The sequence below is a fragment of the Oncorhynchus masou genome, unplaced genomic scaffold, assembly GCF_036934945.1.
Source record: "Oncorhynchus masou masou isolate Uvic2021 unplaced genomic scaffold, UVic_Omas_1.1 unplaced_scaffold_894, whole genome shotgun sequence".
Taxonomy (NCBI): Eukaryota; Metazoa; Chordata; class Actinopteri; order Salmoniformes; family Salmonidae; genus Oncorhynchus; species Oncorhynchus masou.
Window position 1 is genome coordinate 152,501 of NW_027015409.1, and position 25,430 is coordinate 177,930.

The window sequence follows — 25,430 nt, forward strand, 5'->3', positions numbered from 1 at the left end:
AGCAGGTTAGATGTGTTAGTATGGTCCCAGCAGGTCAGATGTGTCAGTATGGTCCCAGCAGGTCAGATGTGTCAGTATGGTCCCAGCAGGTCAGATGTGTCAGTATGGTCCCAGCAGGTCAGATGTGTTACTAGCAGGTCAGATGTGTCAGTATGGTCCCAGCAGGTCAGATGTGTCAGTATGGTCCCAGCAGGTCAGATGTGTCAGTATGGTCCCAGCAGGTCAGATGTGTTAGTAGCAGGTCAGATGTGTTAGTAGCAGGTCAGATGTGTCAGTATGGTCCCAGCAGGTCAGATGTGTCAGTATGGTCCCAGCAGGCCAGATGTGTCAGTATGGTCCCAGCAGGTCAGATGTGTCAGTATGGTCCCAGCAGGTCAGATGTGTCAGTATGGTCCCAGCAGGTCAGATGTGTCAGTATGGTCCCAGCAGGTCAGATGTGTCAGTATGGTCCCAGCAGGTCAGATGTGTCAGTATGGTCCCAGCAGGTCAGATGTGTTAGTATGGTCCCAGCAGGTCAGATGTGTCAGTATGGTCCCAGCAGGTCAGATGTGTCAGTATGGTCCCAGCAGGTCAGATGTGTCAGTAGCAGGTCAGATGTGTCAGTAGCAGGTCAGATGTGTCAGTATGGTCCCAGCAGGTCAGATGTGTCAGTATGGTCCCAGCAGGTCAGATGTGTTAGTAGCAGGTCAGATGTGTCAGTAGCAGGTCAGATGTGTCAGTAGCAGGTCAGATGTGTTAGTAGCAGGTCAGATGTGTCAGTATGGTCCCAGCAGGTCAGATGTGTTAGTAGCAGGTCAGATGTGTTAGTAGCAGGTCAGATGTGTCAGTATGGTCCCAGCAGGTCAGATGTGTTAGTAGCAGGTCAGATGTGTTAGTAGCAGGTCAGATGGGTCAGTATGGTCCCAGCAGGTCAGATGTGTCAGTATGGTCCCAGCAGGTCAGATGTGTCAGTATGGTCCCAGCAGGTCAGATGTGTCAGTATGGTCCCAGCAGGTCAGATGTGTTAGTATGGTCCCAGCAGGTCAGATGTGTCAGTATGGTCCCAGCAGGTCAGAGGTGTCAGTATGGTCCTAGCAGGTCAGATGTGTCAGTATGGTCCCAGCAGGTCAGATGTGTCAGTATGGTCCCAGCAGGTCAGATGGGTCAGTATGGTCCCAGCAGGTCAGATGTGTCAGTATCGTCCCAGCAGGTCAGATGTATCAGTATGGTCCCAGCAGGTCAGATGTGTCAGTATGGTCCCAGCAGGTCAGATGTATCAGTATGGTCCCAGCAGGTCAGATGTGTCAGTATGGTCCCAGCAGGTCAGATGTATCAGTATGGTCCCAGCAGGTCAGATGTGTCAGTATGGTCCCAGCAGGTCAGATGTGTCAGTATGGTCCCAGCAGGTCAGATGTGTCAGTATCGTCCCAGCAGGCCAGATGTGTCAGTATGGTCCCAGCAGGTCAGATGTGTCAGTATGGTCCCAGCAGGTCAGATGTGTCAGTATGGTCCCAGCAGGTCAGATGTGTCAATAGCAGGTCAGATGTGTCAGTATGGTCCCAGCAGGTCAGTATGGTCCCAGCAGGTCAGATGGGTCAGTATGGTCCCAGCAGGTCAGATGTGTCAGTATGGTCCCAGCAGGTCAGATGTCTCAGTAGCAGGTCAGATGTGTCAGTATGGTCCCAGCAGGTCAGATGTGTTAGTAGCAGGTCAGATGGGTCAGTATGGTCCCAGCAGGTCAGATGTGTCAGTATGGTCCCAGCAGGTCAGATGTGTCAGTATGGTCCCAGCAGGTCAGATGTGTCAGTATGGTCCCAGCAGGTCAGATGTGTCAGTATGGTCCCAGCAGGTCAGATGTGTCAGTATGGTCCCAGCAGGTCAGATGTGTCAGTATGGTCCCAGCAGGTCAGATGTGTCAGTATGGTCCCAGCAGGTCAGATGTGTCAGTATGGTCCCAGCAGGTCAGATGTGTCAGTATGGTCCCAGCAGGTCAGATGTGTTAGTATGGTCCCAGCGGGTCAGATGTGTCATTATGGTCCCAGCAGGTTAGATGTGTCAGTATGGTCCCAGCAGGTCAGATGTGTCAGTATGGTCCCAGCAGGTCAGATGTGTTAGTATGGTCCCAGCAGGCCAGATGTGTTAGTAGCGTCCCAGCAGGCCAGATGTGTTAGTAGCAGGTCAGATGTGTCAGTATGGCCCCAGCAGGCCAGATGTGTCAGTATGGTCCCAGCAGGTCAGATGTGTTAGTAGCAGGTCAGATGTGTCAGTATGGTCCCAGCAGGCCAGATGTGTCAGTATGGTCCCAGCAGGCCAGATGTGTTAGTAGCAGGTCAGATGTGTTAGTATCGTCCCAGCAGGTCAGATGTGTCAGTATGGTCCCAGCAGGTCAGATGTGTCAGTATGGTCCCAGCAGGCCAGATGTGTCAGTATGGTCCCAGCAGGTCAGATGTGTCAGTATCGTCCCAACAGGTCAGATGTGTCAGTAGCAGGTCAGATGTGTCAGTATGGTCCCAGCAGGTCAGATGTGTTAGTATGGTCCCAGCAGGTCAGATGTGTCATTATGGTCCCAGCAGGTTAGATGTGTCAGTATGGTCCCAGCAGGTCAGATGTGTCAGTATGGTCCCAGCAGGTCAGATGTGTCAGTATGGTCCAGCAGGTCAGATGTGTCAGTATGGTCCAGCAGGTCAGATGTGTCAGTATGGTCCCAGAAGGTCAGATGTGTTACTAGCAGGTCAGATGTGTCAGTATCGTCCCAGCAGGTCAGATGTGTCAGTATGGTCCCAGCAGGCCAGATGTGTCAGTATGGTCCCAGCAGGTCAGATGTGTCAGTATGGTCCCAGCAGGTCAGATGTGTCAGTAGCAGGTCAGATGTGTTAGTAGCAGGTCAGATGTGTCAGTATGGTCCCAGCAGGTCAGATGTGTTAGTAGCAGGTCAGATGTGTCAGTATGGTCCCAGCAGGTCAGATGTGTTAGTAGCAGGTCAGATGTGTTAGTAGCAGGTCAGATGGGTCAGTATGGTCCCAGCAGGTCAGATGTGTCAGTATGGTCCCAGCAGGTCAGATGTGTCAGTATGGTCCCAGCAGGTCAGATGTGTCAGTATGGTCCCAGCAGGTCAGATGTGTTAGTATGGTCCCAGCAGGTCAGATGTGTCAGTATGGTCCCAGCAGGTCAGAGGTGTCAGTATGGTCCTAGCAGGTCAGATGTGTCAGTATGGTCCCAGCAGGTCAGATGTGTCAGTATGGTCCCAGCAGGTCAGATGGGTCAGTATGGTCCCAGCAGGTCAGATGTGTCAGTATCGTCCCAGCAGGTCAGATGTATCAGTATGGTCCCAGCAGGTCAGATGTGTCAGTATGGTCCCAGCAGGTCAGATGTATCAGTATGGTCCCAGCAGGTCAGATGTGTCAGTATGGTCCCAGCAGGTCAGATGTGTCAGTATGGTCCCAGCAGGTCAGAGTTATCAGTATGGTCCCAGCAGGTCAGATGTGTCAGTATGGTCCCAGCAGGTCAGATGTGTCAGTATGGTCCCAGCAGGTCAGATGTGTCAGTATCGTCCCAGCAGGCCAGATGTGTCAGTATGGTCCCAGCAGGTCAGATGTGTCAGTATGGTCCCAGCAGGTCAGATGTGTCAGTATGGTCCCAGCAGGTCAGATGTGTCAATAGCAGGTCAGATGTGTCAGTATGGTCCCAGCAGGTCAGTATGGTCCCAGCAGGTCAGATGGGTCAGTATGGTCCCAGCAGGTCAGATGTGTCAGTATGGTCCCAGCAGGTCAGATGTGTCAGTAGCAGGTCAGATGTGTCAGTATGGTCCCAGCAGGTCAGATGTGTTAGTAGCAGGTCAGATGGGTCAGTATGGTCCCAGCAGGTCAGATGTGTCAGTATGGTCCCAGCAGGTCAGATGTGTCAGTATGGTCCCAGCAGGTCAGATGTGTCAGTATGGTCCCAGCAGGTCAGATGTGTCAGTATGGTCCCAGCAGGTCAGATGTGTCAGTATGGTCCCAGCAGGTCAGATGTGTCAGTATGGTCCCAGCAGGTCAGATGTGTCAGTATGGTCCCAGCAGGTCAGATGTGTCAGTATGGTCCCAGCAGGTCAGATGTGTCAGTATGGTCCCAGCAGGTCAGATGTGTTAGTATGGTCCCAGCAGGTCAGATGTGTCATTATGGTCCCAGCAGGTTAGATGTGTCAGTATGGTCCCAGCAGGTCAGATGTGTCAGTATGGTCCCAGCAGGTCAGATGTGTTAGTATGGTCACAGCAGGCCAGATGTGTTAGTAGCGTCCCAGCAGGCCAGATGTGTTAGTAGCAGGTCAGATGTGTCAGTATGGCCCCAGCAGGCCAGATGTGTCAGTATGGTCCCAGCAGGTCAGATGTGTTAGTAGCAGGTCAGATGTGTCAGTATGGTCCCAGCAGGCCAGATGTGTCAGTATGGTCCCAGCAGGCCAGATGTGTTAGTAGCAGGTCAGATGTGTTAGTATCGTCCCAGCAGGTCAGATGTGTCAGTATGGTCCCAGCAGGTCAGATGTGTCAGTATGGTCCCAGCAGGCCAGATGTGTCAGTATGGTCCCAGCAGGTCAGATGTGTCAGTATCGTCCCAACAGGTCAGATGTGTCAGTAGCAGGTCAGATGTGTCAGTATGGTCCCAGCAGGTCAGATGTGTTAGTATGGTCCCAGCAGGTCAGATGTGTCATTATGGTCCCAGCAGGTTAGATGTGTCAGTATGGTCCCAGCAGGTCAGATGTGTCAGTATGGTCCCAGCAGGTCAGATGTGTCAGTATGGTCCAGCAGGTCAGATGTGTCAGTATGGTCCAGCAGGTCAGATGTGTCAGTATGGTCCCAGAAGGTCAGATGTGTTACTAGCAGGTCAGATGTGTCAGTATCGTCCCAGCAGGTCAGATGTGTCAGTATGGTCCCAGCAGGCCAGATGTGTCAGTATGGTCCCAGCAGGTCAGATGTGTCAGTATGGTCCCAGCAGGTCAGATGTGTCAGTAGCAGGTCAGATGTGTCAGTATGGTCCCAGCAGGTCAGATGTGTCAGTATGGTCCCAGCAGGTCAGATGTGTCAGTAGCAGGCCAGATGTGTCAGTATGGTCCCAGCAGGTTAGATGGGTCAGTATGGTCCCAGCAGGTCAGATGTGTTAGTATGGTCCCAGCAGGTCAGATGTGTTAGTAGCGTCCCAGCAGGCCAGATGTGTTAGTAGCAGGTTAGATGTGTTAGTATGGTCCCAGCAGGTCAGATGTGTCAGTATGGTCCCAGCAGGTCAGATGTGTCAGTATGGTCCCAGCAGGTCAGATGTGTCAGTATGGTCCCAGCAGGTCAGATGTGTTACTAGCAGGTCAGATGTGTCAGTATGGTCCCAGCAGGTCAGATGTGTCAGTATGGTCCCAGCAGGTCAGATGTGTCAGTATGGTCCCAGCAGGTCAGATGTGTTAGTAGCAGGTCAGATGTGTTAGTAGCAGGTCAGATGTGTCAATATCGTCCCAGCAGGTCAGATGTGTTAGTAGCAGGTCAGATGTGTTAGTAGCAGGTCAGATGTGTCAGTATGGTCCCAGCAGGTCAGATGTGTCAGTATGGTCCCAGCAGGCCAGATGTGTCAGTATGGTCCCAGCAGGTCAGATGTGTCAGTATGGTCCCAGCAGGTCAGATGTGTCAGTATGGTCCCAGCAGGTCAGATGTGTCAGTATGGTCCCAGCAGGTCAGATGTGTCAGTATGGTCCCAGCAGGTCAGATGTGTCAGTATGGTCCCAGCAGGTCAGATGTGTTAGTATGGTCCCAGCAGGTCAGATGTGTCAGTATGGTCCCAGCAGGTCAGATGTGTCAGTAGCAGGTCAGATGTGTTAGTAGCAGGTCAGATGTGTCAGTATGGTCCAAGCAGGTCAGATGTGTTAGTAGCAGGTCAGATGTGTCAGTATGGTCCCAGCAGGTCAGATGTGTTAGTAGCAGGTCAGATGTGTTAGTAGCAGGTCAGATGGGTCAGTATGGTCCCAGCAGGTCAGATGTGTCAGTATGGTCCCAGCAGGTCAGATGTGTCAGTATGGTCCCAGCAGGTCAGATGTGTCAGTATGGTCCCAGCAGGTCAGATGTGTTAGTATGGTCCCAGCAGGTCAGATGTGTCAGTATGGTCCCAGCAGGTCAGAGGTGTCAGTATGGTCCTAGCAGGTCAGATGTGTCAGTATGGTCCCAGCAGGTCAGATGTGTCAGTATGGTCCCAGCAGGTCAGATGGGTCAGTATGGTCCCAGCAGGTCAGATGTGTCAGTATCGTCCCAGCAGGTCAGATGTATCAGTATGGTCCCAGCAGGTCAGATGTGTCAGTATGGTCCCAGCAGGTCAGATGTATCAGTATGGTCCCAGCAGGTCAGATGTGTCAGTATGGTCCCAGCAGGTCAGAGTTATCAGTATGGTCCCAGCAGGTCAGATGTGTCAGTATGGTCCCAGCAGGTCAGATGTGTCAGTATGGTCCCAGCAGGTCAGATGTGTCAGTATCGTCCCAGCAGGCCAGATGTGTCAGTATGGTCCCAGCAGGTCAGATGTGTCAGTATGGTCCCAGCAGGTCAGATGTGTCAGTATGGTCCCAGCAGGTCAGATGTGTCAGTATGGTCCCAGCAGGTCAGATGTGTCAATAGCAGGTCAGATGTGTCAGTATGGTCCCAGCAGGTCAGTATGGTCCCAGCAGGTCAGATGGGTCAGTATGGTCCCAGCAGGTCAGATGTGTCAGTATGGTCCCAGCAGGTCAGATGTGTCAGTAGCAGGTCAGATGTGTCAGTATGGTCCCAGCAGGTCAGATGTGTTAGTAGCAGGTCAGATGGGTCAGTATGGTCCCAGCAGGTCAGATGTGTCAGTATGGTCCCAGCAGGTCAGATGTGTCAGTATGGTCCCAGCAGGTCAGATGTGTCAGTATGGTCCCAGCAGGTCAGATGTGTCAGTATGGTCCCAGCAGGTCAGATGTGTCAGTATGGTCCCAGCAGGTCAGATGTGTCAGTATGGTCCCAGCAGGTCAGATGTGTCAGTATGGTCCCAGCAGGTCAGATGTGTCAGTATGGTCCCAGCAGGTCAGATGTGTCAGTATGGTCCCAGCAGGTCAGATGTGTTAGTATGGTCCCAGCAGGTCAGATGTGTCATTATGGTCCCAGCAGGTTAGATGTGTCAGTATGGTCCCAGCAGGTCAGATGTGTCAGTATGGTCCCAGCAGGTCAGATGTGTTAGTATGGTCCCAGCAGGCCAGATGTGTTAGTAGCGTCCCAGCAGGCCAGATGTGTTAGTAGCAGGTCAGATGTGTCAGTATGGCCCCAGCAGGCCAGATGTGTCAGTATGGTCCCAGCAGGTCAGATGTGTTAGTAGCAGGTCAGATGTGTCAGTATGGTCCCAGCAGGCCAGATGTGTCAGTATGGTCCCAGCAGGCCAGATGTGTTAGTAGCAGGTCAGATGTGTTAGTATCGTCCCAGCAGGTCAGATGTGTCAGTATGGTCCCAGCAGGTCAGATGTGTCAGTATGGTCCCAGCAGGCCAGATGTGTCAGTATGGTCCCAGCAGGTCAGATGTGTCAGTATCGTCCCAACAGGTCAGATGTGTCAGTAGCAGGTCAGATGTGTCAGTATGGTCCCAGCAGGTCAGATGTGTTAGTATGGTCCCAGCAGGTCAGATGTGTCATTATGGTCCCAGCAGGTTAGATGTGTCAGTATGGTCCCAGCAGGTCAGATGTGTCAGTATGGTCCCAGCAGGTCAGATGTGTCAGTATGGTCCAGCAGGTCAGATGTGTCAGTATGGTCCAGCAGGTCAGATGTGTCAGTATGGTCCCAGAAGGTCAGATGTGTTACTAGCAGGTCAGATGTGTCAGTATCGTCCCAGCAGGTCAGATGTGTCAGTATGGTCCCAGCAGGCCAGATGTGTCAGTATGGTCCCAGCAGGTCAGATGTGTCAGTATGGTCCCAGCAGGTCAGATGTGTCAGTAGCAGGTCAGATGTGTCAGTATGGTCCCAGCAGGTCAGATGTGTCAGTATGGTCCCAGCAGGTCAGATGTGTCAGTAGCAGGCCAGATGTGTCAGTATGGTCCCAGCAGGTTAGATGGGTCAGTATGGTCCCAGCAGGTCAGATGTGTTAGTATGGTCCCAGCAGGTCAGATGTGTTAGTAGCGTCCCAGCAGGCCAGATGTGTTAGTAGCAGGTTAGATGTGTTAGTATGGTCCCAGCAGGTCAGATGTGTCAGTATGGTCCCAGCAGGTCAGATGTGTCAGTATGGTCCCAGCAGGTCAGATGTGTCAGTATGGTCCCAGCAGGTCAGATGTGTTACTAGCAGGTCAGATGTGTCAGTATGGTCCCAGCAGGTCAGATGTGTCAGTATGGTCCCAGCAGGTCAGATGTGTCAGTATGGTCCCAGCAGGTCAGATGTGTTAGTAGCAGGTCAGATGTGTTAGTAGCAGGTCAGATGTGTCAATATCGTCCCAGCAGGTCAGATGTGTTAGTAGCAGGTCAGATGTGTTAGTAGCAGGTCAGATGTGTCAGTATGGTCCCAGCAGGTCAGATGTGTCAGTATGGTCCCAGCAGGCCAGATGTGTCAGTATGGTCCCAGCAGGTCAGATGTGTCAGTATGGTCCCAGCAGGTCAGATGTGTCAGTATGGTCCCAGCAGGTCAGATGTGTCAGTATGGTCCCAGCAGGTCAGATGTGTCAGTATGGTCCCAGCAGGTCAGATGTGTCAGTATGGTCCCAGCAGGTCAGATGTGTTAGTATGGTCCCAGCAGGTCAGATGTGTCAGTATGGTCCCAGCAGGTCAGATGTGTCAGTATGGTCCCAGCAGGTCAGATGTGTCAGTAGCAGGTCAGATGTGTCAGTAGCAGGTCAGATGTGTCAGTATGGTCCCAGCAGGTCAGATGTGTCAGTATGGTCCCAGCAGGTCAGATGTGTTAGTAGCAGGTCAGATGTGTCAGTAGCAGGTCAGATGTGTCAGTAGCAGGTCAGATGTGTTAGTAGCAGGTCAGATGTGTCAGTATGGTCCCAGCAGGTCAGATGTGTTAGTAGCAGGTCAGATGTGTTAGTAGCAGGTCAGATGTGTCAGTAGCAGGTCAGATGTGTTAGTAGCAGGTCAGATGGGTCAGTATGGTCCCAGCAGGTCAGATGTGTCAGTATGGTCCCAGCAGGTCAGATGTGTCAGTATGGTCCCAGCAGGTCAGATGTGTCAGTATGGTCCCAGCAGGTCAGATGTGTTAGTATGGTCCCAGCAGGTCAGATGTGTCAGTATGGTCCCAGCAGGTCAGAGGTGTCAGTATGGTCCTAGCAGGTCAGATGTGTCAGTATGGTCCCAGCAGGTCAGATGTGTCAGTATGGTCCCAGCAGGTCAGATGGGTCAGTATGGTCCCAGCAGGTCAGATGTGTCAGTATCGTCCCAGCAGGTCAGATGTATCAGTATGGTCCCAGCAGGTCAGATGTGTCAGTATGGTCCCAGCAGGTCAGATGTATCAGTATGGTCCCAGCAGGTCAGATGTGTCAGTATGGTCCCAGCAGGTCAGATGTATCAGTATGGTCCCAGCAGGTCAGATGTGTCAGTATGGTCCCAGCAGGTCAGATGTGTCAGTATGGTCCCAGCAGGTCAGATGTGTCAGTATCGTCCCAGCAGGCCAGATGTGTCAGTATGGTCCCAGCAGGTCAGATGTGTCAGTATGGTCCCAGCAGGTCAGATGTGTCAGTATGGTCCCAGCAGGTCAGATGTGTCAATAGCAGGTCAGATGTGTCAGTATGGTCCCAGCAGGTCAGTATGGTCCCAGCAGGTCAGATGGGTCAGTATGGTCCCAGCAGGTCAGATGTGTCAGTATGGTCCCAGCAGGTCAGATGTGTCAGTAGCAGGTCAGATGTGTCAGTATGGTCCCAGCAGGTCAGATGTGTTAGTAGCAGGTCAGATGGGTCAGTATGGTCCCAGCAGGTCAGATGTGTCAGTATGGTCCCAGCAGGTCAGATGTGTCAGTATGGTCCCAGCAGGTCAGATGTGTCAGTATGGTCCCAGCAGGTCAGATGTGTCAGTATGGTCCCAGCAGGTCAGATGTGTCAGTATGGTCCCAGCAGGTCAGATGTGTCAGTATGGTCCCAGCAGGTCAGATGTGTCAGTATGGTCCCAGCAGGTCAGATGTGTCAGTATGGTCCCAGCAGGTCAGATGTGTCAATATGGTCCCAGCAGGTCAGATGTGTCAGTATGGTCCCAGCAGGTCAGATGTGTCAGTAGCAGGTCAGATGTGTCAGTATGGTCCCAGCAGGTCAGATGTGTCAGTATGGTCCCAGCAGGTCAGATGTGTCAGTAGCAGGTCAGATGTGTCAGTATGGTCCCAGCAGGCCAGATGGGTCAGTATGGTCCCAGCAGGCCAGATGTGTTAGTATGGTCCCAGCAGGTCAGATGTGTTAGTAGCGTCCCAGCAGGCCAGATGTGTTAGTAGCAGGTTAGATGTGTTAGTATGGTCCCAGCAGGTCAGATGTGTCAGTATGGTCCCAGCAGGTCAGATGTGTCAGTATGGTCCCAGCAGGTCAGATGTGTCAGTATGGTCCCAGCAGGTCAGATGTGTTACTAGCAGGTCAGATGTGTCAGTATGGTCCCAGCAGGTCAGATGTGTCAGTATGGTCCCAGCAGGTCAGATGTGTCAGTATGGTCCCAGCAGGTCAGATGTGTTAGTAGCAGGTCAGATGTGTTAGTAGCAGGTCAGATGTGTCAATATCGTCCCAGCAGGTCAGATGTGTTAGTAGCAGGTCAGATGTGTTAGTAGCAGGTCAGATGTGTCAGTATGGTCCCAGCAGGTCAGATGTGTCAGTATGGTCCCAGCAGGCCAGATGTGTCAGTATGGTCCCAGCAGGTCAGATGTGTCAGTATGGTCCCAGCAGGTCAGATGTGTCAGTATGGTCCCAGCAGGTCAGATGTGTCAGTATGGTCCCAGCAGGTCAGATGTGTCAGTATGGTCCCAGCAGGTCAGATGTGTCAGTATGGTCCCAGCAGGTCAGATGTGTTAGTATGGTCCCAGCAGGTCAGATGTGTCAGTATGGTCCCAGCAGGTCAGATGTGTCAGTAGCAGGTCAGATGTGTTAGTAGCAGGTCAGATGTGTCAGTATGGTCCAAGCAGGTCAGATTTGTTAGTAGCAGGTCAGATGTGTCAGTATGGTCCCAGCAGGTCAGATGTGTTAGTAGCAGGTCAGATGTGTTAGTAGCAGGTCAGATGGGTCAGTATGGTCCCAGCAGGTCAGATGTGTCAGTATGGTCCCAGCAGGTCAGATGTGTCAGTATGGTCCCAGCAGGTCAGATGTGTCAGTATGGTCCCAGCAGGTCAGATGTGTTAGTATGGTCCCAGCAGGTCAGATGTGTCAGTATGGTCCCAGCAGGTCAGAGGTGTCAGTATGGTCCTAGCAGGTCAGATGTGTCAGTATGGTCCCAGCAGGTCAGATGTGTCAGTATGGTCCCAGCAGGTCAGATGGGTCAGTATGGTCCCAGCAGGTCAGATGTGTCAGTATCGTCCCAGCAGGTCAGATGTATCAGTATGGTCCCAGCAGGTCAGATGTGTCAGTATGGTCCCAGCAGGTCAGATGTATCAGTATGGTCCCAGCAGGTCAGATGTGTCAGTATGGTCCCAGCAGGTCAGAGTTATCAGTATGGTCCCAGCAGGTCAGATGTGTCAGTATGGTCCCAGCAGGTCAGATGTGTCAGTATGGTCCCAGCAGGTCAGATGTGTCAGTATCGTCCCAGCAGGCCAGATGTGTCAGTATGGTCCCAGCAGGTCAGATGTGTCAGTATGGTCCCAGCAGGTCAGATGTGTCAGTATGGTCCCAGCAGGTCAGATGTGTCAGTATGGTCCCAGCAGGTCAGATGTGTCAATAGCAGGTCAGATGTGTCAGTATGGTCCCAGCAGGTCAGTATGGTCCCAGCAGGTCAGATGGGTCAGTATGGTCCCAGCAGGTCAGATGTGTCAGTATGGTCCCAGCAGGTCAGATGTGTCAGTAGCAGGTCAGATGTGTCAGTATGGTCCCAGCAGGTCAGATGTGTTAGTAGCAGGTCAGATGGGTCAGTATGGTCCCAGCAGGTCAGATGTGTCAGTATGGTCCCAGCAGGTCAGATGTGTCAGTATGGTCCCAGCAGGTCAGATGTGTCAGTATGGTCCCAGCAGGTCAGATGTGTCAGTATGGTCCCAGCAGGTCAGATGTGTCAGTATGGTCCCAGCAGGTCAGATGTGTCAGTATGGTCCCAGCAGGTCAGATGTGTCAGTATGGTCCCAGCAGGTCAGATGTGTCAGTATGGTCCCAGCAGGTCAGATGTGTCAGTATGGTCCCAGCAGGTCAGATGTGTTAGTATGGTCCCAGCAGGTCAGATGTGTCATTATGGTCCCAGCAGGTTAGATGTGTCAGTATGGTCCCAGCAGGTCAGATGTGTCAGTATGGTCCCAGCAGGTCAGATGTGTTAGTATGGTCCCAGCAGGCCAGATGTGTTAGTAGCGTCCCAGCAGGCCAGATGTGTTAGTAGCAGGTCAGATGTGTCAGTATGGCCCCAGCAGGCCAGATGTGTCAGTATGGTCCCAGCAGGTCAGATGTGTTAGTAGCAGGTCAGATGTGTCAGTATGGTCCCAGCAGGCCAGATGTGTCAGTATGGTCCCAGCAGGCCAGATGTGTTAGTAGCAGGTCAGATGTGTTAGTATCGTCCCAGCAGGTCAGATGTGTCAGTATGGTCCCAGCAGGTCAGATGTGTCAGTATGGTCCCAGCAGGCCAGATGTGTCAGTATGGTCCCAGCAGGTCAGATGTGTCAGTATCGTCCCAACAGGTCAGATGTGTCAGTAGCAGGTCAGATGTGTCAGTATGGTCCCAGCAGGTCAGATGTGTTAGTATGGTCCCAGCAGGTCAGATGTGTCATTATGGTCCCAGCAGGTTAGATGTGTCAGTATGGTCCCAGCAGGTCAGATGTGTCAGTATGGTCCCAGCAGGTCAGATGTGTCAGTATGGTCCAGCAGGTCAGATGTGTCAGTATGGTCCAGCAGGTCAGATGTGTCAGTATGGTCCCAGAAGGTCAGATGTGTTACTAGCAGGTCAGATGTGTCAGTATCGTCCCAGCAGGTCAGATGTGTCAGTATGGTCCCAGCAGGCCAGATGTGTCAGTATGGTCCCAGCAGGTCAGATGTGTCAGTATGGTCCCAGCAGGTCAGATGTGTCAGTAGCAGGTCAGATGTGTCAGTATGGTCCCAGCAGGTCAGATGTGTCAGTATGGTCCCAGCAGGTCAGATGTGTCAGTAGCAGGCCAGATGTGTCAGTATGGTCCCAGCAGGTTAGATGGGTCAGTATGGTCCCAGCAGGTCAGATGTGTTAGTATGGTCCCAGCAGGTCAGATGTGTTAGTAGCGTCCCAGCAGGCCAGATGTGTTAGTAGCAGGTTAGATGTGTTAGTATGGTCCCAGCAGGTCAGATGTGTCAGTATGGTCCCAGCAGGTCAGATGTGTCAGTATGGTCCCAGCAGGTCAGATGTGTCAGTATGGTCCCAGCAGGTCAGATGTGTTACTAGCAGGTCAGATGTGTCAGTATGGTCCCAGCAGGTCAGATGTGTCAGTATGGTCCCAGCAGGTCAGATGTGTCAGTATGGTCCCAGCAGGTCAGATGTGTTAGTAGCAGGTCAGATGTGTTAGTAGCAGGTCAGATGTGTCAATATCGTCCCAGCAGGTCAGATGTGTTAGTAGCAGGTCAGATGTGTTAGTAGCAGGTCAGATGTGTCAGTATGGTCCCAGCAGGTCAGATGTGTCAGTATGGTCCCAGCAGGCCAGATGTGTCAGTATGGTCCCAGCAGGTCAGATGTGTCAGTATGGTCCCAGCAGGTCAGATGTGTCAGTATGGTCCCAGCAGGTCAGATGTGTCAGTATGGTCCCAGCAGGTCAGATGTGTCAGTATGGTCCCAGCAGGTCAGATGTGTCAGTATGGTCCCAGCAGGTCAGATGTGTTAGTATGGTCCCAGCAGGTCAGATGTGTCAGTATGGTCCCAGCAGGTCAGATGTGTCAGTATGGTCCCAGCAGGTCAGATGTGTCAGTAGCAGGTCAGATGTGTCAGTAGCAGGTCAGATGTGTCAGTATGGTCCCAGCAGGTCAGATGTGTCAGTATGGTCCCAGCAGGTCAGATGTGTTAGTAGCAGGTCAGATGTGTCAGTAGCAGGTCAGATGTGTCAGTAGCAGGTCAGATGTGTTAGTAGCAGGTCAGATGTGTCAGTATGGTCCCAGCAGGTCAGATGTGTTAGTAGCAGGTCAGATGTGTTAGTAGCAGGTCAGATGTGTCAGTAGCAGGTCAGATGTGTTAGTAGCAGGTCAGATGGGTCAGTATGGTCCCAGCAGGTCAGATGTGTCAGTATGGTCCCAGCAGGTCAGATGTGTCAGTATGGTCCCAGCAGGTCAGATGTGTCAGTATGGTCCCAGCAGGTCAGATGTGTTAGTATGGTCCCAGCAGGTCAGATGTGTCAGTATGGTCCCAGCAGGTCAGAGGTGTCAGTATGGTCCTAGCAGGTCAGATGTGTCAGTATGGTCCCAGCAGGTCAGATGTGTCAGTATGGTCCCAGCAGGTCAGATGGGTCAGTATGGTCCCAGCAGGTCAGATGTGTCAGTATCGTCCCAGCAGGTCAGATGTATCAGTATGGTCCCAGCAGGTCAGATGTGTCAGTATGGTCCCAGCAGGTCAGATGTATCAGTATGGTCCCAGCAGGTCAGATGTGTCAGTATGGTCCCAGCAGGTCAGATGTATCAGTATGGTCCCAGCAGGTCAGATGTGTCAGTATGGTCCCAGCAGGTCAGATGTGTCAGTATGGTCCCAGCAGGTCAGATGTGTCAGTATCGTCCCAGCAGGCCAGATGTGTCAGTATGGTCCCAGCAGGTCAGATGTGTCAGTATGGTCCCAGCAGGTCAGATGTGTCAGTATGGTCCCAGCAGGTCAGATGTGTCAATAGCAGGTCAGATGTGTCAGTATGGTCCCAGCAGGTCAGTATGGTCCCAGCAGGTCAGATGGGTCAGTATGGTCCCAGCAGGTCAGATGTGTCAGTATGGTCCCAGCAGGTCAGATGTGTCAGTAGCAGGTCAGATGTGTCAGTATGGTCCCAGCAGGTCAGATGTGTTAGTAGCAGGTCAGATGGGTCAGTATGGTCCCAGCAGGTCAGATGTGTCAGTATGGTCCCAGCAGGTCAGATGTGTCAGTATGGTCCCAGCAGGTCAGATGTGTCAGTATGGTCCCAGCAGGTCAGATGTGTCAGTATGGTCCCAGCAGGTCAGATGTGTCAGTATGGTCCCAGCAGGTCAGATGTGTCAGTATGGTCCCAGCAGGTCAGATGTGTCAGTATGGTCCCAGCAGGTCAGATGTGTCAGTATGGTCCCAGCAGGTCAGATGTGTCAGTATGGTCCCAGCAGGTTAGATGTGTCAGTATGGTCCCAGCAGGTCAGATGTGTCAGTATGGTCCCAGCAGGTCAGATGTGTTAGTATGGTCCCAGCAGGCCAGATGTGTTAGTAGCGTCCCAGCAGGCCAGATGTGTTAGTAGCAGGTCAGATGTGTCAGTATGGCCCCAGCAGGCCAGATGTGTCAGTATGGTCCCAGCAGGTCAGATGTGTTAGTAGCAGGTCAGATGTGTCAGTATGGTCCCAGCAGGCCAGATGTGTCAGTATGGTCCCAGCAGGCCAGATGTGTTAGTAGCAGGTCAGATGTGTTAGTATCGTCCCAGCAGGTCAGATGTGTCAGTATGGTCCCAGCAGGTCAGATGTGTCAGTATGGTCCCAGCAGGCCAGATGTGTCAGTATGGTCCCAGCAGGTCAGATGTGTCAGTATCGTCCCAACAGGTCAGATGTGTCAGTAGCAGGTCAGATGTGTCAGTATGGTCCCAGCAGGTCAGATGTGTCAGTATGGTCCCAGCAGGTCAGATGTGTCAGTATGGTCCCAGCAGGTCAGATGTGTCAGTAGCAGGTCAGATGTGTCAGTATGGTCCCAGCAGGCCAGATGTGTCAGTATGGTCCCAGCAGGTCAGATGTGTCAGTATGGTCCCAGCAGGTCAGATGTGTTAGTAGCAGGCCAGATGTGTCAGTATGGTCCCAGCAGGTCAGATGTGTCAGTATGGTCCCAGCAGGTCAGATGTGTCAGTATGGTCCCAGCAGGTCAGATGTGTTAGTAGCAGGCCAGATGTGTCAGTATGGTCCCAGCAGGTCAGATGTGTCAGTAGCAGGTCAGATGTGTCAGTATGGTCCCAGCAGGTTAGATGTGTCAGTATGGTCCCAGCAGGTCAGATGTGTCAATATGGTCCCAGCAGGTCAGATGTGTCAGTATGGTCCCAGCAGGTCAGATGTGTTAGTAGCAGGTCAGATGTGTCAGTATGGTCCCAGCAGGTCAGATGGGTCAGTATGGTCCCAGCAGGTCAGATGTGTCAGTATCGTCCCAGCAGGTCAGATGTGTTAGTATGGTCCCAGCAGGCCAGATGTGTCAGTATCGTCCCAGCAGGTCAGATGTGTCAGTATGGTCCCAGCAGGTCAGATGTGTCAGTAGCAGGTCAGATGTGTTAGTATGGTCCCAGCAGGTCAGATGTGTCAGTAGCAGGTCAGATGTGTTAGTATGGTACCAGCAGGTCAGATGTGTTAGTATGGTCCCAGCAGGTCAGATGTGTCAGTATGGTCCCAGCAGGTCAGATGTGTCAGTATGGTCCCAGCAGGTCAGATGTGTCAGTATGGTCCCAGCAGGTCAGATGTGTCAGTATGGTCCCAGCAGGTCAGATGTGTCAGTATGGTCCCAGCAGGTCAGATGTGTCAGTAGCAGGTCAGATGTGTCAGTAGCAGGTCAGATGTGTCAGTATGGTCCCAGCAGGTCAGATGTGTCAGTAGCAGGTCAGATGTGTTAGTATGGTACCAGCAGGTCAGATGTGTTAGTATGGTCCCAGCAGGTCAGATGTGTCAGTATGGTCCCAGCAGGTCAGATGTGTCAGTATGGTCCCAGCAGGTCAGATGTGTCAGTAGCAGGTCAGATGTGTCAGTATGGTCCCAGCAGGTCAGATGTGTCAGTATGGTCCCAGCAGGTCAGATGTGTCAGTATGGTCCCAGCAGGTCAGATGTGTCAGTATGGTCCCAGCAGGTCAGATGTGTCAATATGGTCCCAGCAGGTCAGATGTGTCAGTATGGTCCCAGCAGGTCAGATGTGTTAGTATGGTCCTAGCAGGTCAGATGTGTCAGTATGGTCCCACCAGGTCAGATGTGTCAGTATTGTCCCAGCAGGTCAGATGTGTCAGTAGCAGGTCAGATGTGTCAGTACGGTCCCAGCAGGTCAGATGTGTCAGTATGGTCCCAGCAGGTCAGATGTGTCAGTATGGTCCCAGCAGGTCAGATGTGTCAGTAGCAGGTCAGATGTGTCAGTATGGTCCTAGCAGGTCAGATGTGTCAGTATGGTCCCAGCAGGTCAGATGTGTCAGTATGGAGCCAGCAGGTCAGATGTGTCAGTATGGTCCCAGCAGGTCAGATGTGTCAGTATGGTCCCAGCAGGTCAGATGTGTCAGTATGGTCCCAGCAGGTCAGATGTGTCAGTAGCAGGTCAGATGTGTCAGTAGCAGGTCAGATGTGTCAGTATCGTCCCAGCAGGTCAGATGTGTCAGTATGGTCCCAGCAGGTCAGATGTGTCAGTATGGTCACAGCAGGTCAGATGTGTCAGTATGGTCCCAGCAGGTCAGATGTGTTAGTAGCAGGCCAGCTGTGTCAGTATGGTCCCAGCAGGTCAGATGTGTCAGTATGGTCCCAGCAGGTCAGATGTGTCAGTATGGTCCCAGCAGGTCAGATGTGTCAGTATGGTCCCAGCAGGTCAGATGTGTCAGTATGGTCCCAGCAGGTCAGATGTGTCAGTATGGTCCCAGCAGGTCAGATGTGTCAGTAGCAGGTCAGATGTGTCAGTAGCAGGTCAGATGTGTCAGTATGGTCCCAGCAGGTCAGATGTGTCAGTAGCAGGTCAGATGTGTTAGTATGGTACCAGCAGGTCAGATGTGTTAGTATGGTCCCAGCAGGTCAGATGTGTCAGTATGGTCCCAGCAGGTCAGATGTGTCAGTATGGTCCCAGCAGGTCAGATGTGTCAGTAGCAGGTCAGATGTGTCAGTATGGTCCCAGCAGGTCAGATGTGTCAGTATGGTCCCAGCAGGTCAGATGTGTCAGTATGGTCCCAGCAGGTCAGATGTGTCAGTATGGTCCCAGCAGGTCAGATGTGTCAATATGGTCCCAGCAGGTCAGATGTGTCAGTATGGTCCCAGCAGGTCAGATGTGTTAGTATGGTCCTAGCAGGTCAGATGTGTCAGTATGGTCCCACCAGGTCAGATGTGTCAGTATTGTCCCAGCAGGTCAGATGTGTCAGTAGCAGGTCAGATGTGTCAGTACGGTCCCAGCAGGTCAGATGTGTCAGTATGGTCCCAGCAGGTCAGATGTGTCAGTATGGTCCCAGCAGGTCAGATGTGTCAGTAGCAGGTCAGATGTGTCAGTATGGTCCTAGCAGGTCAGATGTGTCAGTATGGTCCCAGCAGGTCAGATGTGTCAGTATGGAGCCAGCAGGTCAGATGTGTCAGTATGGTCCCAGCAGGTCAGATGTGTCAGTATGGTCCCAGCAGGTCAGATGTGTCAGTATGGTCCCAGCAGGTCAGATGTGTCAGTAGCAGGTCAGATGTGTCAGTAGCAGGTCAGATGTGTCAGTATCGTCCCAGCAGGTCAGATGTGTCAGTATGGTCCCAGCAGGTCAGATGTGTCAGTATGGTCACAGCAGGTCAGATGTGTCAGTATGGTCCCAGCAGGTCAGATGTGTTAGTAGCAGGCCAGCTGTGTCAGTATGGTCCCAGCAGGTCAGATGGGTCAGTATGGTCCCAGCAGGCCAGATGTGTCAGTATGGTCCCAGCAGGTCAGATGTGTCAGTATGGTCCCAGCAGGTCAGATGGGTCAGTATGGTCCCAGCAGGTCAGATGTGTCAGTATGGTCCCAGCAGGCCAGATGTGTTAGTAGCAGGTCAGATGTGTCAGTATGGTCCCAGCAGGTCAGATGTGTCAGTATGGTCCCAGCAGGTCAGATGTGTCAGTATGGTCCCAGCAGGTCAGATGTGTCAGTATGGTCCCAGCAGGTCAGATGTGTCAGGATGGTCCCAGCAGGTCAGATGTGTCAGTATGGTCCCAGCAGGTCAGATGTGTCAGTATGGTCCCAGCAGGTCAGATGTGTCAGTATCGTCCCAGCAGGTCAGATGTGTCAGTATCGTCCCAGCAGGTCAGATGGGTCAGTATGGTCCCAGCAGGTCAGAAGTGTCAGTATGGTCCCAGCAGGTCAGATGTGTCAGTATCATCCCAGCAGGTCAGATGTGTCAGTAGCAGGTCAGATGTGTCAGTATGGTCCCAGCAGGTCAGATGTGTCAGTATGGTCCCAGCAGGTCAGATGTGTCAGGATGGTCCCAGCAGGTCAGATGTGTCAGTATGGTCCCAGCAGGTCAGATGTGTCAGTATGGTCCCAGCAGGTCAGATGTGTCAGTATCATCCCAGCAGGTCAGATGTGTTAGTAGCAGGTCAGATGTGTCAGTATGGTCCCAGCAGGTCAGATGGGTCAGTATCATCCCAGCAGGTCAGATGTGTCAGTAGCAGGTCAGATTTGTCAGTATGGTCCCAGCAGGCCAGATGGGTCAGTATGGTCCCAGCAGGTCAGATGTGTCAGTATGGTCCTAGCAGGTCAGATGTGTCAGTATGGTCCCAGCAGGTCAGATGTGTCAGTATGGTCCCAGCAGGTCAGATGTGTCAGTATGGTCCCAGCAGGTCAGATGTGTCAGTATGGTCCCAGCAGGTCAGATGTGTCAGTATGGTCCCAGCAGGTCAGATGTGTTAGTATGGTCCCAGCAGGTCAGATGTGTCAGTATAGTCCCAGCAGGTCAGATGTGTCAGTATTGTCCCAGCAGGTCAGATGTGTTAGTAGCAGGCCAGATGTGTCAGTATGGTCCCAGCAGGCCAGATGTGTCAGTATGGTCCCAGCAGGTTAGATGTGTCAGTATGGTCCCAGCAGGTCAGATGTGTCAGTATGGTCCCAGCAGGTCAGATGTGTTAGTAGCGTCCCAGCAGGTCAGATGTGTCAGTATGGTCCCAGCAGGTCAGATGTGTCAGTATGGTCCCAGCAGGTCAGATGTGTCAGTATGGTCCCAGCAGGTCAGATGTGTCAGTATGGTCCCAGCAGGCCAGATGTGTTAGTATGGTCCCAGCAGGTCAGATGTGTCAGTATGGTCCCAGCAGGCCAGATGTGTCAGTATGGTCCCAGCAGGTCAGATGTGTCAGTATGGTCCCAGCAGGCCAGATGTGTTAGTAGCAGGTCAGATGTGTTAGTAGCAGGCCAGATGTGTCAGTATGGTCCCAGCAGGTCAGATGTGTTAGTAGCGTCCCAGCAGGCCAGATGTGTTAGTATGGTCCCAGCAGGTCAGATGGGTCAGTATGGTCCCAGCAGGTCAGATGTGTCAGTATGGTCCCAGCAGGTCAGATGTGTCAGTATGGTCCCAGCAGGTCAGATGTGTCAGTATGGTCCCAGCAGGTCAGATGTGTTAGTATGGTCCCAGCAGGTCAGATGTGTCAGTATGGTCCCAGCAGGTCAGATGTGTCAGTATGGTCCTAGCAGGTCAGATGTGTCAGTATGGTCCAGCAGGTCAGATGTGTCAGTATGGTCCAGCAGGTCAGATGTGTCAGTATGGTCCCAGCAGGTCAGATGTGTCAGTAGCAGGTCAGATGTGTCAGTATGGTCCAGCAGGTCAGATGTGTCAGTATGGTCCCAGCAGGTCAGATGTGTCAGTAGCAGGTCAGATGTGTCAGTATGGTCCCAGCAGGTCAGATGTGTCAGTATCGTCCCAGCAGGTCAGATGTGTCAGTATGGTCCCAGCAGGTCAGATGTGTCAGTATGGTCCCAGCAGGTCAGATGTGTTAGTAGCAGGCCAGCTGTGTCAGTATGGTCCCAGCAGGTCAGATGTGTCAGTATGGTCCCAGCAGGTCAGATGTGTCAGTATGGTCCCAGCAGGTCAGATGTGTTAGTATGGTCCCAGCAGGTCAGATGTGTCAGTATGGTCCCAGCAGGTCAGATGTGTCAGTATGGTCCCAGCAGGTCAGATGGGTCAGTATGGTCCCAGCAGGTCAGATGTGTCAGTATGGTCCCAGCAGGTCAGATGTGTCAGTATGGTCCCAGCAGGTCAGATGGGTCAGTATGGTCCCAGCAGGTCAGATGTGTTAGTAGCAGGTCAGATGTGTCAGTATGGTCCCAGCAGGTCAGAAGTGTCAGTAGCAGGTCAGATGTGTCAGTATTGTCCCAGCAGGTCAGATGGGTCAGTATGGTCCCAGCAGGTCAGATGTGTCAGTATGGTCCCAGCAGGTCAGATGTGTCAGTAGCAGGTCAGATGTGTCAGTATTGTCCCAGCAGGTCAGATGGGTCAGTATGGTCCCAACAGGTCAGATGGGTCAGTATGGTCCCAGCAGGTCAGATGTGTCAGTATGGTCCCAGCAGGTCAGATGTGTCAGTAGCAGGTCAGATGTGTCAGTATTGTCCCAGCAGGTCAGATGGGTCAGTATGGTCCCAGCAGGCCAGATGTGTCAGTATGGTCCCAGCAGGTCAGATGTGTTAGTAGCAGGCCAGATGTGTCAGTATGGTCCCAGCAGGTCAGATGTGTCAGTATGGTCCCAGCAGGTCAGATGTGTCAGTATGGTCCCAGCAGGTCAGATGGGTCAGTATGGTCCCAGCAGGTCAGATGGGTCAGTATGGTCCCAGCAGGTCAGATGGGTCAGTATGGTCCCAGCAGGTCAGATGGGTCAGTATGGTCCCAGCAGGTCAGATGGGTCAGTATGGTCCCAGCAGGTCAGATGTGTTAGTAGCAGGTCAGATGTGTCAGTATGGTCCCAGCAGGTCAGATGTGTCAGTAGCAGGTCAGATGTGTCAGTATTGTCCCAGCAGGTCAGATGGGTCAGTATGGTCCCAGCAGGTCAGATGTGTCAGTATGGTCCCAGCAGGTCAGATGTGTCAGTAGCAGGTCAGATGTGTCAGTATTGTCCCAGCAGGTCAGATGGGTCAGTATGGTCCCAACTGGTCAGATGGGTCAGTATGGTCCCAGCAGGTCAGATGTGTCAGTATGGTCCCAGCAGGTCAGATGTGTCAGTAGCAGGTCAGATGTGTCAGTATTGTCCCAGCAGGTCAGATGGGTCAGTATGGTCCCAGCAGGCCAGATGTGTCAGTATGGTCCCAGCAGGTCAGATGTGTTAGTAGCAGGCCAGATGTGTCAGTATGGTCCCAGCAGGTCAGATGTGTCAGTATGGTCCCAGCAGGTCAGATGTGTCAGTATGGTCCCAGCAGGTCAGATGGGTCAGTATGGTCCCAGCAGGTCAGATGGGTCAGTATGGTCCCAGCAGGTTAGATGGGTCAGTATGGTCCCAGCAGGTCAGATGGGTCAGTATGGTCCCAGCAGGTTAGATGGGTCAGTATGGTCCCAGCAGGTCAGATGGGTCAGTATGGTCCCAGCAGGTCAGATGTGTTAGTAGCAGGTCAGATGTGTCAGTATGGTCCCAGCAGGCCAGATGTGTCAGTATCGTCCCAGCAGGTCGATGTGTCAGTATGGTCCCAGCAGGTCAGATGTGTCAGTATGGTCCCAGCAGGCCAGATGTGTCAGTATCATCCCAGCAGGTCAGATGTGTCAGTATCATCCCAGCAGGCCAGATGTGTCAGTATGGTCCCAGCAGGTCAGATGGGTCAGTATGGTCCCAGCAGGTCAGATGTGTCAGTATGGTCCCAGCAGGTCAGATGTGTCAGTATGGTCCCAGCAGGTCAGATGTGTCAGTATGGTCCCAGCAGGTCAGATGTGTCAGTATGGTCCCAGCAGGTCAGATGTGTCAGTATGGTCCCAGCAGGTCAGATGTGTTAGTAGCAGGTCAGATGTGTCAGTATGGTCCCAGCAGGTCAGATGTGTCAGTATGGTCCCAGCAGGTCAGATGTGTCAGTATGGTCCCAGCAGGTCAGATGTGTCAGTATGGTCCCAGCAGGTCAGATGTGTTAGTAGCAGGTCAGATGTGTCAGTATGGTCCCAGCAGGCCAGATGTGTCAGTATGGTCCCAGCAGGTCAGATGTGTTAGTATGGTCCCAGCAGGTCAGATGTGTCAGTATGGTCCCAGCAGGTCAGATGTGTCAGTATGGTCCCAGCAGGTCAGATGTGTCAGTATGGTCCCAGCAGGTCAGATGTGTTAGTATGGTCCCAGCAGGTCAGATGTGTCAGTATGGTCCCAGCAGGTCAGATGTGTTAGTATGGTCCCAGCAGGTCAGATGTGTCAGTAGCAGGTCAGATGTGTCAGTATGGTCCCAGCAGGTCAGATGTGTCAGTATGGTCCCAGCAGGTCAGATGTGTCAGTATGGTCCCAGCAGGTCAGATGTGTCAGTATGGTCCCAGCAGGTCAGATGTGTTAGTAGCAGGCCAGATGTGTCAGTATGGTCCCAGCAGGTCAGATGTGTCAGTATGGTCCCAGCAGGTCAGATGTGTTAGTATGGTCCCAGCAGGTCAGATGTGTCAGTATGGTCCCAGCAGGTCAGATGTGTCAGTATCGTCCCAGCAGGTCAGATGTGTCAGTATCGTCCCAGCAGGTCAGATGTGTTAGTATGGTCCCAGCAGGTCAGATGTGTCAGTAGCAGGTCAGATGTGTCAGTATGGTCCCAGCAGGTGAGATGTGTCAGTAGCAGGTCAGATGTGTCAGTATGGTCCCAGCAGGTCAGATGGGTCAGTATGGTCCCAGCAGGGCAGATGTGTCAGTATCGTCCCAGCAGGTCAGATGTGTCAGTATGGTCCCAGCAGGGCAGATGTGTCAGTATGGTCCCAGCAGGTCAGATGTGTCAGTATGGTCCCAGCAGGTCAGATGTGTCAGTATGGTCCCAGCAGGTCAGATGTGTCAGTAGCAGGTCAGATGTGTCAGTATGGTCCCAGCAGGTCAGATGTGTCAGTATGGTCCCAGCAGGGCAGATGTGTCAGTATCGTCCCAGCAGGTCAGATGTGTTAGTAGCAGGTCAGATGTGTCAGTATGGTCCCAGCAGGTCAGATGTGTCAGTATGGTCCCAGCAGGTCAGATGTGTCAGTATGGTCCCAGCAGGTCAGATGTGTTAGTAGCGTCCCAGCAGGTCAGATGTGTCAGTATGGTCCCAGCAGGCCAGATGTGTCAGTATGGTCCCAGCAGGGCAGATGTGTCAGTATCGTCCCAGCAGGTCAGATGTGTTAGTAGCAGGTCAGATGTGTCAGTATGGTCCCAGCAGGTCAGATGTGTCAGTATGGTCCCAGCAGGTCAGATGTGTCAGTATGGTCCCAGCAGGTCAGATGTGTTAGTAGCGTCCCAGCAGGTCAGATGTGTCAGTATCTTCCCAGCAGGTCAGATGTGTCAGTATGGTCCCAGCAGGTCAGATGTGTCAGTATGGTCCCAGCAGGTCAGATGTGTCAGTAGCAGGTCAGATGTGTCAGTAGCAGGTCAGATGTGTCAGTATGGTCCCAGCAGGTCAGATGTGTCAGTATGGTCCCAGCAGGTCAGATGTGTTAGTAGCGTCCCAGCAGGCCAGATGTGTTAGTAGCAGGCCAGATGTGTTAGTAGCAGGTCAGATGTGTCAGTATGGTCCCAGCAGGTCAGATGTGTCAGTATGGTCCCAGCAGGTCAGATGTGTCAGTATGGTCCCAGCAGGTCAGATGTGTTAGTAGCGTCCCAGCAGGCCAGATGTGTTAGTAGCAGGCCAGATGTGTTAGTAGCAGGTCAGATGTGTCAGTATGGTCCCAGCAGGCCAGATGTGTCAGTATGGTCCCAGCAGGCCAGATGTGTCAGTATCGTCCCAGCAGGTCAGATGTGTTAGTATCGTCCCAGCAGGCCAGATGTGTTAGTAGCAGGTCAGATGGGTCAGTATCGTCCCAGCAGGCCAGATATTTGTGTTTCTGTATGTTGAACTCACCCAGGTAGATTTAGTTCATTCTTCCTCTGTCCATGTCTGTCAAATATCTTCACTGAGCTGTCAGATCTTTAGAAAAGAACAGAACACAGTAAAATAGTATACAATTAAACTAGTACAGTACATAACAGTACAGTACAGTACAGTACATAACAGTACATAACAGTACAGTACATAACAGTACAGTACATAACAGTACAGTACATAACAGTACAGTACAGTACATAACAGTACATAACAGTACAGTACATAACAGTACAGTACAGTACAGTACAGTACAGTACAGTACAGTACATAACAGTACAGTACAGTACATACCAGTATAGTACATAACACTATAGTACATAACAGTACAGTACATAACAGTGCAGTACAGTATAGTACATAGCAGTACATAACAGTACAGTACATAACAGTATAGTATATAACAGTACATAACAGTACAGTACATAACAGTACAGTACATACCAGTACAGTACAGTACATACCAGTACAGTACAGTACATAACATAACAGTGTAGTACATAA

At 52.2% G+C, this 25,430-nt stretch overlaps 1 protein-coding gene across 2 annotated transcripts in view; it reads right to left on the minus strand.

The window, feature by feature from the left end:
- The window catches only part of LOC135538027 (WD repeat-containing protein 19-like), a 96,888-nt gene that overhangs the window by 67,630 nt on the left and 3,828 nt on the right, over positions 1-25,430 (minus strand). For both annotated transcript variants that reach the window (XM_064964018.1, XM_064964016.1), the window contains exon 3: positions 24,906-24,971. In XM_064964018.1, coding sequence (XP_064820090.1) covers positions 24,906-24,971 — 66 coding nt within the window. The remainder of the gene's footprint in view (positions 1-24,905; positions 24,972-25,430) is intronic.